This window comes from Telmatherina bonti, assembly GCF_933228915.1.
Source record: "Telmatherina bonti genome assembly, chromosome: 6".
NCBI classification, from domain to species: Eukaryota; Metazoa; Chordata; class Actinopteri; order Atheriniformes; family Telmatherinidae; genus Telmatherina; species Telmatherina bonti.
In genome coordinates, this window is record NC_136624.1 from 35847455 (window position 1) to 35858406 (window position 10952).

At 43.7% G+C, this 10952-nt stretch overlaps 1 protein-coding gene across 1 annotated transcript in view; it reads right to left on the reverse strand.

Moving 5' to 3' along the window:
- The window catches only part of LOC306756851 (calmodulin-binding transcription activator 1-like), a gene marked incomplete at both ends in the record, with an annotated part of 49941 nt that extends 39274 nt beyond the window's left edge, over positions 1-10667 (reverse strand). Inside the window, 3 exons of the mRNA XM_079241745.1 lie at positions 4055-4158; positions 8586-8681; positions 10643-10667. Of these exons, the coding sequence (XP_079097871.1) occupies positions 4055-4158; positions 8586-8681; positions 10643-10667 (225 nt within the window). The remainder of the gene's footprint in view (positions 1-4054; positions 4159-8585; positions 8682-10642) is intronic.
- Positions 10668-10952: the final 285 nt, after the last annotated feature.

Sequence of the window (10952 nt, forward strand, 5' to 3'; positions counted from 1 at the left end):
GAGCGTGTATAAATTGTCAACTAGTCTGCCTTTTCTCACCATATGGTCGCCAACGTATCGCTGTGTGATGTCAACAGGTGCCACAAAGAAATACTGCATGTTTCATGGCATAACATATACATGATTTATTATTAATAATAAATAATGCCAGCTTCCCACATTGCTCTTACTGCTGAGTTGAGCAACATGTAGAGCAGAGTCAAACACAGATGACGTTCATCTGTGTGATGCACCAGAGTCTGCATCAACACATTTGACAGTTGCATCACTTCAATCTTGGCAGGAGATACACAAAAACCACACAGTAATACACATTAAACCACACAGCAATATTCACATTTGCGCAGTATCTGTTTGCCTCGCTCGTAGTTTGAATCTAAGCTTTCAGTCTGGGGTCCTAAAGTCAGGATGTAAAGGGTCCCCACAACAATAATCAAACACTTTCTTCAGCTTGAGTCCCAGGACTGCAAATTCAAGTCATTTACAAAAGTTTGATCGTCTTCTTATTGAAGTTTCTACTAAAACAAGTAATCACGGATGGGTAGAAAGCACAGGCGCCATCAGTCTATCTACCTGAATGGGGTTTGTTATCTAAAACATGCCCAATGTCTATTACCATGGACAGATACACATACACCCCCAATCTATTATTGAACAAAAGGCTCACGCCTCCGCTCAGCCCTTCAGGGAGGAATCCATCCCTCCATCCCAGAATAATTTCACACATCAGTAGCTACACAAAAGAGAGGGAGAGAGAGCGAGAGGAAAAGGAAGGAAGAGAGAAGAGGACAGAGAGGAGGAGGACTGAAGGGGACAAAGTATGCATGGGGTCACGGCTCAGTGTTTCTGGGAGACCAAAGAGTCATGGGGAGCCATGCGTGACAAAACAGAGATCAGAGGATCATACATAACCGTGCACACACACACACCTCTGCACAAACAAGCACACAGAAAACAAAAGTCAAATAAAAACTTGTAAAGATTGAATTTTGGCTTAATCTGAGTTATTCTCATCCAAACATAAAATGTTAATCTCATAATCACACACACTATTTTTTTCTTATCTGCCTACACAACCACAACAACTAAGGATAATATGAAATTTATACACTTCACTAGGAGCACAAGCCAATGTATTTTATTCTAATAATTCTATCGAGACTTTGGAGATAAACTGTATTTTACACAAACACCCAAAGGCATCTCAATACTTTGTATTCTCAACACATGATTGGCTGAAGACACATCACCACACATGAGCACCATCTAGACCGTAACTGTATCACATTTTGAGCTAATACACAAACGCAGACACACTCTGAGAGGATTTGACTGCCCTGATAAATTGAAAGTTTCAAATGTGACAGCTGACTTGACAGGTGACGGCTGATTGGTCTGAAAGCTCCACATCTAGAAATGTCCTACACCATAATATTTGGTGGATAAACAAATAATAATCTGTAGAAATGTTTCTAAAAAATGTATGATAATTTTGTTTTTCTACGTGTTTCTGGTGTAAATTTGAATATTTTTTATGACGTTGGCAAGGCAGACAGTTTAAAATAACAAATACAAGGAAAAATTAATTTGTTACAGGTACAAAAGAATTTAATGCAGTCATCTAGAGCTCGGTATATCCCCAAAGACACACTCAAACGCATAGGCAAGAACACATACACAGATTAAAATGCATACAAACGCTACATGCACAGCATTCATACGCATGTCTCCCACGAAGAAAGTACCAAAAAAGAGAAGCGGTAGACACAATGGCGTATTTAAGTATGCAGAAAACTTTATGCCTGGTTGGAAGAGGAGCTTTGAAGAAATCCGCTGAGGGACACCCAACCTCCCCCTGAACTGAGTCTGTACCTCCTCATCAGAAAACGCCACGTAGAGGGGTGTGTGGTGAATGTGGGTTTGTGATGGGGGTGTAAACACAGAGAGATCTAGAGATGGTAGGTTGCTAAAGACATAGAGGAGACCATTGGAGAGTGGCTGGGAATAAGGATGGGAAAATAGGCAGCAACAAGGTGCTGCGGTCTTTTCCTTGAGCCTTGTGTATAATTGCTCTTGGTTTGGCTGATGAGAGGAGGTCCCAGACCAGCTGTGGTCACATTGTTCTGAATGGCACACACTGCTTATTCATGTGAACACACTGTTCAGAAGGAAGCATGCTTAACTCCCAGTATGACCTTCATTGAGATGGATTGCATGAAAAATTTAATGACTTTCCTGAGAGAAAAACCACAGGCCAAATCAGCTTTGTATTGCATAATAATGCTGGATCTCGTAATCAATAACACAAACACACAAGCACACATCTGTAATGGAGTGCACAGCCGGCACATGGAGAAAATGTCTCAGCAGAGACCAAGCACATCACAATGGATGGAGCAAACCACCAGTGGAGAGCTGTGCCATGCATAAACAAGGAGCTATTGATGATAAATGCCTCCATCCATTTTCACCAATCAAATATTTTCCAAAGCTAACAGCTTAAGTCTGGAACATGCGTCTGAAAAGCTTTTACCACTCCAGAAGTTTAGCTCTGGGTCATTTTTGGTCAAAAATAAAGAGCTGTCTCAAGCTTACTTTGCCCCATTTTATGTTTGACTATATGTCTAGGAGTAATACTTCAGTAATCTTTTCATGCTGCAAATATGATGCTAACCTTGCCCCAGGACAGGGCTGCCTCAGCCTGATATTAATGAGCGGTAGCTATGTGCATGTGAAAAAAAAAAAAACAAAAAAAAAAAACAAGTTACACAATTTGTATAACTCTGAAGAAACTTTAAAATGCCTTGAAGATATTCCTACTTTCCTTATTTCGTATTCAGAAATCATCTGGGTCACAGCTTTTATCGATTTTTCCTCATGCAAAATCTCTGACTTTTTCCTAAATATCTTGTGTTGTGAGATCATTTTACACACTGCAACAGACGGATCTTCTCTGAGTATAGCATAAACCAGACAAAAAAACAAAACAAAAAAACAATTAGGAATCAAAAGGTACAAGAAATTTTGCAGCCTTCTATGGTTGCATAGCAACAATGTTAGATCCACTCCACAATCTTTTTTGTCACAATATTAGACGAAATTGTCAACTTGCTTGCAATCTGTTTCCAGCTTCAGTCTGACATCGCTTTCACTCTAATCGATTTCCTGGCAGAGGGCTTTTGATTTCCCCGAACCCATCCTCCTGGATTTGTCATCATTTTAGGCTAACACAGATGCATAGCCATGCCAACATACCTGTTTGGACAGACTTTTAGGAGTGGTGTAAAGCAAAGAAAGCGTAACATGTTCCTCCATTTGACGTTCATTAGCCATGCATCAGGAGAGCCACAAAACCAGCAAACACTGGCCATTTAAACAGCCCTGTCACACTGTACAGCTTCAAACACTATACGACAGCTTGACAACAGCATTAGTCCACGCCATGCCATTAATTGGCTCAACGTTTTTTCTTCTGCCGTACTCATTGGATTGCATGTTTTTCAACCCCACAAAACCTCAAAAAAAAAAAAAAAAAAAGAAAAAAGCTTCTTTCATGTCACACTGCCAGAAGTAATCAGTCAACTTGATGGAGTGGATGAATTTAAAGGTCTGAACTTAGTCATCGCTTCAAGTTCCTTAAAAGACCAACATGTTGCCATGTCAAAGCAATGAGTGGGGATATTTGATCTAACATAGCCCTTGTTTTTGTTGTTACCCAGCAAAAGAACATTTTAATCTCTGGCCTCATTTCTTTAGACCCAAAAGCCTGTGACTCCATGACTAAACCCAGAGTTGTGTGTGTGTGTGTGTTTTTGCCTAATATATGGGGATTTTTGTGCATGAATTTTGCTTACAGATTCTTTTCCTTTATTTCCATGTGTCACAGTTTTAAGATCCACACTGAAAAGCCTGTTGTGTTTGTTTACCTCCTCTTCATCTCTAAATGTGACATTATTTAGAGATGAGTCACTCGCAAAAGAAAAAAGAAGAAACGCAGCTCATCCCACTGTCACAGATATTCCCCCTCCTGAGCGTGCCTGTATCGCTCTCTCACCTCGTTGGTGTTCCAGCGATGGCGCTCCTTGGGCAGAGAGGAACATTTGGGCAGACACTCCAGCAGTTTCTTGGGAAGGTAGATTTTTAACTGGCCTGGCTCATCTGGAGTGGAGGGAGAGGGAAGGGAAGAAAGCAAAATTAAGATTAAGTGAAGTAAGGCTTTGGCAACAAGAGGAAAGGCTTTTCAAATTAGACGCGGAGGCACAGTGAAGAGAGAATACCAACTTTCCAGCAGCTGGTTGAAGAAAAATCCCAACAAACTTGTGTTGCATAGCGTTCTTAATGGCTTCATTTGACCAAAAAACAAGTAAATTCAGTTTATTGTATAAAAGATTTGTTCAGCTGCATGAAATAACAAGCTTTAATTAATTTTGGTCCATCTTGTACTCCAGCGGGATGTTTATATTTAGTCAGAAATACAGCAGAGAATTTTTTTGCATAACAGCAAAAGTAGATGTCAAGGCTGAGTGTTTGAATGGCTCTGAGAGCTTGTCACTGCTTATTGTCTGTGTGGATCTGTCATCCAGGTTACAGTAATCCATGTGTTAGAGCAGAAAGCAGCTTTCTGGCGCTTGAACCCAGGCTTTCTCTGCTGACCAATGAGAGAACTACGAAGGGCTGTTGGATGAGAGATAAAACACCCTTAGAAACCAGCTAGAAGTAAAACTGATTCCTTTCCCCTCCTTTAATTAATGAAATGTACCAACTCTGTAACATTGCTTAATAGCAATGTATTGTCAATCAGGGTACAAAAATAGATGGCGATTGACTCAAGTGTGGTGTCCAGAGGGAGTGGCAGAGCTTTTACTTGTGGAAACCAGGTGGGGGTGCACCTGGTGTCCACCCAAAAAACAGAGGTGGATTAAGGAGAATCCATTAGCATACATTATCCTTGCATTTGGGGTTGGTTGGTAAAGATAACAGCCAATCACATGGGCATTTTTATCCCCTTTAAAAGCACAGTTCTCCCCACAGTGTTACACAGACAGTTTGGTAATAGAGTGGAGAATCCCAGAATAGCTGCTCCTGTGAGGAAACTATTTTTGTAGCAGAGTTGGAGAGTCACAAGCTGAGGGCAGGTGATGTTTAATTCGAGGTTCAAATCATGTCTCTGGACATACTGACGGTCCTGGAGGGCAACAAATCACTATTTTATTTGGAATCATAGTGAGCCAACCCACAGCTTGACAAAAAGCTGTTATGTTTTACTTCTCTGGCATCACTTCACAGTAGTGTAGTAATATGCTATATTTTCCCCATGTTTAAGTGCAGCACTGATTCTGCTGACAACTGCCTTCACTATTGCCAACATAACCTGTACCAATAATTATGTTTTGGAGGGAGCTATTAGAGATTCCTTTAACAGCGAATGTACTCATAGGTGCTGAATTACCAGTAAAAAAAAAACACTCTTTCCGTGCCTTTTCTCCCACAGTACAGCATGGCGAATCACCAAAAGAACTGATAAGGCCAAGTAAGGTGAGAAAAAATAATGAATAAATATAACTGAAGAAAGATAGACCCCCTGGTATGAGTGTGTCTATGTTTGAGTGAGTACCCAATGGGTGTGCTGCTCAAAAGTCAAAGGGAGCAAGCATTAAAAGGTTTTTGATAATCATTTGAGTAGAGGACGTCTATTCATGATTCCCTTAGGAAGACAGGAATTATACTCTTCCTGGGGGCTGATGACAGAGCAAGAGAAAGTAGAGATAAGTCAGGTGGGAGGGTCAGAAGAGACGCAATTTTAAAAGGGGGCAAAAAATCAGGAGAGGAAAAAGACTGAGAAAGTCAGAACTTGTCAAGGACTCGAGATGTGACAAGGTAACGCACGCAAAAGCAAGATGAACCACAGAAGGACAGGACTCAGGTTTATGTGTGTGTGCTCGTATGAGGAGGTTTCTGAGCATGGGTGTGTGTGTGTGTGTGTGTTTGTGTTTGTAGGGAGTGTGTTCAGGCACGTATGCTCCCCCTAATCAATTATGCATTTATTAATAGAAGGCCTGAGAAGACAGAATTTCAAACAGCTGAACTGTGCAGCAGCTTAGTTAAACAGCTGAATGGTGCAGCTTAGTTAAAGCCTAATTTCTTTTTTAGCAGCGCTCCAGCCTCTCTGCTATGAATGCCAATCAGCGTTTAAACCCCACCCCTCCTGGCTATAACCCCCTCCCTTACCCTGCTGTTCTGAAGAATTCTCATCAGAGCCTCGGCTTTGAAATGTACCAGAACCACCACATCAAACAAGCCCGTTGCACATGCGCAGGCACACACAAACACCAGCACACACACACACACACACACACACACACACATGCTCATACATACAAACAGACCAGCACATATACGCATGCATGCACAGAGCCTGCCGATCAAAGAGCACACATCACCGTGTTTGTCCTGGAGTAGCTTTTTTCTCTTATTCCCCACCAATGACCTTGGTGCCATAATCCCTTTCAAAGCACACCTTCATGGACACGACCGTCATCTTAACTTGTCCTCACATTTGTTCTCCCTGCTGATGAGGAATGAACGTCCAGCTTTGCAGATTTCTTGAATGCTGATGAGTTCTCACCCCCCCCAAAAGAGTTGCGACTTGTATTTTTAACAATCCCAAAACAGAGAGCGAGTCCCGGTTTATGAGAAAAATAAATAAACAAATAGAAAAAAAAAACTGCTTGCAGTAGTGGTGCAATTGTCTTTTCCATCTGTTTCATATGACTCTCAGTGGAGCTGCTGTGACATGGGGCAAAAAAATAACTTCTCTTGTTCTGACTACCCAGGAAAATGAACCGTCCTGGGACACAAGAACGCCACATCTGAATATGGAAATGTGGTGCTGTTCACATTCACATTTGCTCTTGAAATAATACAGCAGTGTCACTACCTGCCTCACATCAATTGAGTCCCTTCAGCGGTGAGCCACGAATTCCAGCTCTACGCAGATCACTTACTGACTTGCAAATTTATATTAAAAAAAAGAGTCCAAAAGTGTGACAAAGCCAGCATGCTAATGTGTAACTGATGGCTCATTAAGTCATGTGTGTGCTGAAAAGTGAAAATATTTCACCAAAGTGAAACATTACTTTGGTAGCCTATCAAATGCCATAATTTAGACTGTAATCACGCAGAAGAGCCGCCTCCATCTGATGAATATTTTACCTCATAAAACTGTCATCTCCATATTTAACACAGAAACAAGCCAATGCCCTTGTGAGATAGCTGTCAGTTAATTATAAAACTCTCAGTTAAGGGAGAAAAATGCTCCAAATGCAACTCTTAACTCTCCCCCCACTGATACTAGGAGGCGTCAGGGGAAATTTTCACATTTTCCCCCCATTTTTAGGGATGAAATTAATGTGACAGAAAGAAAGGCTCATTGCACAGCAGCTAGATGGAGGGATGGGAGGGATGGGAGGGGGGGGGGGGCAGGAGGGAGAGTCAGAGGGGAGGTTAGAGGCATAGGGGTGGGGGGCAGGGAGGGTGGCATGGCATGGGATGAGCAAGAGTGCAGGAGGAAGGAGGGAGAGATGAGAAAAAAGAGGGAGAGCAGGGGTTGGAGGGGTGAGTAGAGAGATGGGCGCGCATGCTAATTTTATCATTCTGCTGATAAACTTTTCCTCCAGTAATCCTCCGGCTGGGACGTGAGAACAGATAGGAGACAGGGATAGGCTCATGCAGCTTCAGCTTCTATCAACTCATCTTTTTTTTTTTTTTTATTCTGTTCTGTTTCATATTTAATTGCAATTTTGTATCAATCTTGTTCTCCTCCCTCCCACCTCCTTCACCTTACCATGTTTGTTCTCTTCATTTTGCCCCTAATTTCTCCCCCTCTGCCCCCCCCCCCCCCCCCCCACCCCCCCCCCCCCCCCCCCCCACCCCCCCGCCCCATCGGACACACATCTGCCCCATGTCCTTTGGAATCAATAGCTAATCAAAGCAGTCATTGCCCTTATAATCCTGCTAACACACCACAGCAACCACACACATGCCAACTGCACTCTCGCACACACATGCAACCCCAGATTACACACTCCATCTCACTTCCAGTTTAACAAGGCCCATTGAGGATTATAGATACATAATGCCAAGTGTACAGATTAGGTATGACAATAAACTACTGATAGCCAAAGTAAGCTCTGCCTTCTGTATGGATATGTGTGTGTGTATGTGTGTGTGTGTGTGTGCACTAATACTGTACTGGCATGCATGAATAAACATGATGTGTGACAGAGCTGAATTGGAATGGCGTCTCAGCTGAAAGACAGTGCATGTGTGTGTGTGTTTGCATGTGCGTGTGTGATCTGTTACAGGGCAGATGAGAAGGAGACCTTAGTTCCCACATCACATCACTCTGCCAGAAGGCTTTTATACTTGCTCCCAGAGTCACCCGGCACTACAGACAAATGTGCATGTGGCACTTAAAACACCCTCACACACACACACACACACACACACACACACACACACACACACACACACACACACACACACGTGCACATCAACTGTGTGTAAAGTGTTTGCGTGTCTCTTACTGTTGGCATCAGTGTCATCACTCTTGGGAGGGGTGTGTCCTGTGTAACCAACGGCGATCCTGACCATCCGCTCTGGATTTCTTATCTTCTTCAGTCCTGCAAAGTGAGGCGATAAAAACAAAACAGGGAGATAAATTAGGCAATACTTCAGATTTTGGTTTCCCTTAATTCACCCCCTCACCTCGTTCTTCCTCCACTCAAACCCCGAAACAAAACTCCAAGCAACGTGCATGCGGGCTGATCCATTTTCTGATCCACTAACTTGAATCCATTGTGTTCCCTGATCGATTGGCCACAGTAGATACGCTTCCTGCATGTGTGTGACTAACTTGTACCCAGCTTTAGTTTCTCTTCTCTCTCATCATTTCTCTGTTTCCCTGACCACTGTTGCTATGATACAAAGTAGACCAACCAGTGCAGAGGGAGATGGTCTTCCAGGCTATATGGTGGATGTTGTTCTCATGCCCACTGGTGTACTCTGCCGTTCGGCGCCACACACATCTGCCAGGGAACAGAAAGAGTGGATGGCTGTCTCCTGGCTTCATCGCCTCGACTCATTTAGCTTTCATTCAGCATGACTGATGCTTGTAAAGTATTACATCCGTTCTACTCATAACAGCACACGGGCGATGTACGAAAATCCCTCACACTGCAAATGTGTGAGGGATTTGTGTATATTATTTTACAATACGGACAAGGAGGGAGGTTTTTATGTGCATGTGCTTACCGAACTGCCCATGGGCCTTTTGTCTCATCTACAGCTCTTGTCTTAACACGCAATGGGACTCTCAACAGCCTTTTCTCTTTGCCTCTGGCAACACTACATGCTCACTTGCGTACATGCATGTTGAACTGTTGTACACCTGAAATATGTTTTGGAAAATATATGAAAGAACTTGTTCATGTTAGCCTAAAATTGCCCCTCAGAGAAATCTTGCTCAGCATTGCTCCCTAGTGTTGAGAACGCTGAAAGCTCTCTCTGTCATTTCAAACATGACTTTACATCCATCAGGTGAGGAAAAATATGATCACGAAGCTAGTGGAGTTTTATTTTCTTTTATTCTTTTTGTGACATTTAAGATCTCAAGCTTCTTTAACAGGCAGCCTGATGCTATGTTTGTTGGCTTTAGAGGTTTAATGATGAGTCAATAAAATATATGTAATACTAATTACCAGCTAGATGATGTTTATGACCAAATGTTTAGCACAGAAACTGACAAATAAAGCTTTACGTTGTTGAGTTGGAGGTATTATTCACACACTGACCAGATGAATGAGCAGCAGCCTGAATGAAACTGTGGCGGTGTGTGATGATGCCAAACCCCGAGAGTTTAGTTAAGGATATAAAAATTTAAATTAAAATCATACATGACCTAAAACTGACACCTATTCACCCCCCCCCCCCCCCCCCCCCCTCTTTCACAGCCCAAATGCAGCCAGATTCTCACCCTCAGTGCCTTAGCAACCATAAGCACACATCAACAGCCAATGAACACAAACAACAACACACAAACACCACCGTTAGATTGAGACTAAAATAACACACAGCTGGTCGGAGAGGTTGCGTGCCTGTCAGAGGAGAAAAATCTGCAATTCAGTGGTCTATTTTATGATTAAAGAGACACACTGAGCAGGATAAACACACACTCGCACGCACACACACACACACACACACACACACACACACACGGAGCATCTGAATTCCTTCAGCGTGAAACACTCATCCTCTCTCATCCCCATCCCTTTCATGCTGAACTCATAAAGCAGCTACTCAGGGGGGGAGGCTGGCAGGCGGTGAAAAACTACCCCATCCCGGCTCGGAGCGCACCGACAGGACAACTCTCCTTCTGTTATTTATTTGCTGTCGGTTAACCGAGCTCCTCAGAGTCAGTCGCTGCTTCAGCACCAGCCTCGCTGTTTTCGGGACGGGCCAGAGGAGAGGGAAAGCCCCGCCGTTATCTCTGCCCTCCTCTGAGCCTCCGTCCCCTCATCGCCTCGTCTGAAGCCCGAAGAACGGGACTCTGCCACCTCAAATAAAAAGCGTAATTTCTTCTTACCTTCCGGCTTGTTTTCGGCAGCCATTTCCCCTCCGCCGGCGCCTCATCCCTCCTCCTCCTCCTCTTCCTCCTCCTCCTCCTCCTCCTCGACTCGACCTAGTGGTGGCGGGAGGGGTGGTGGTGGGGAGGACCAAGCGCGTGCACGGAGAGGACAGCTCAAGGAGGTGGGAGGGGCTGAGAAAGGAGGGGTGATGGGTGGTGGGGGGCGAGCCTGCCGCGATCAGCCCGCTGATTGGTGGAGGAGGTGGGGACTGACAGCGGGGATCCGTGATGGTGACTCACGGAGTTCTCCATCCTCTCTGCCTTTTTC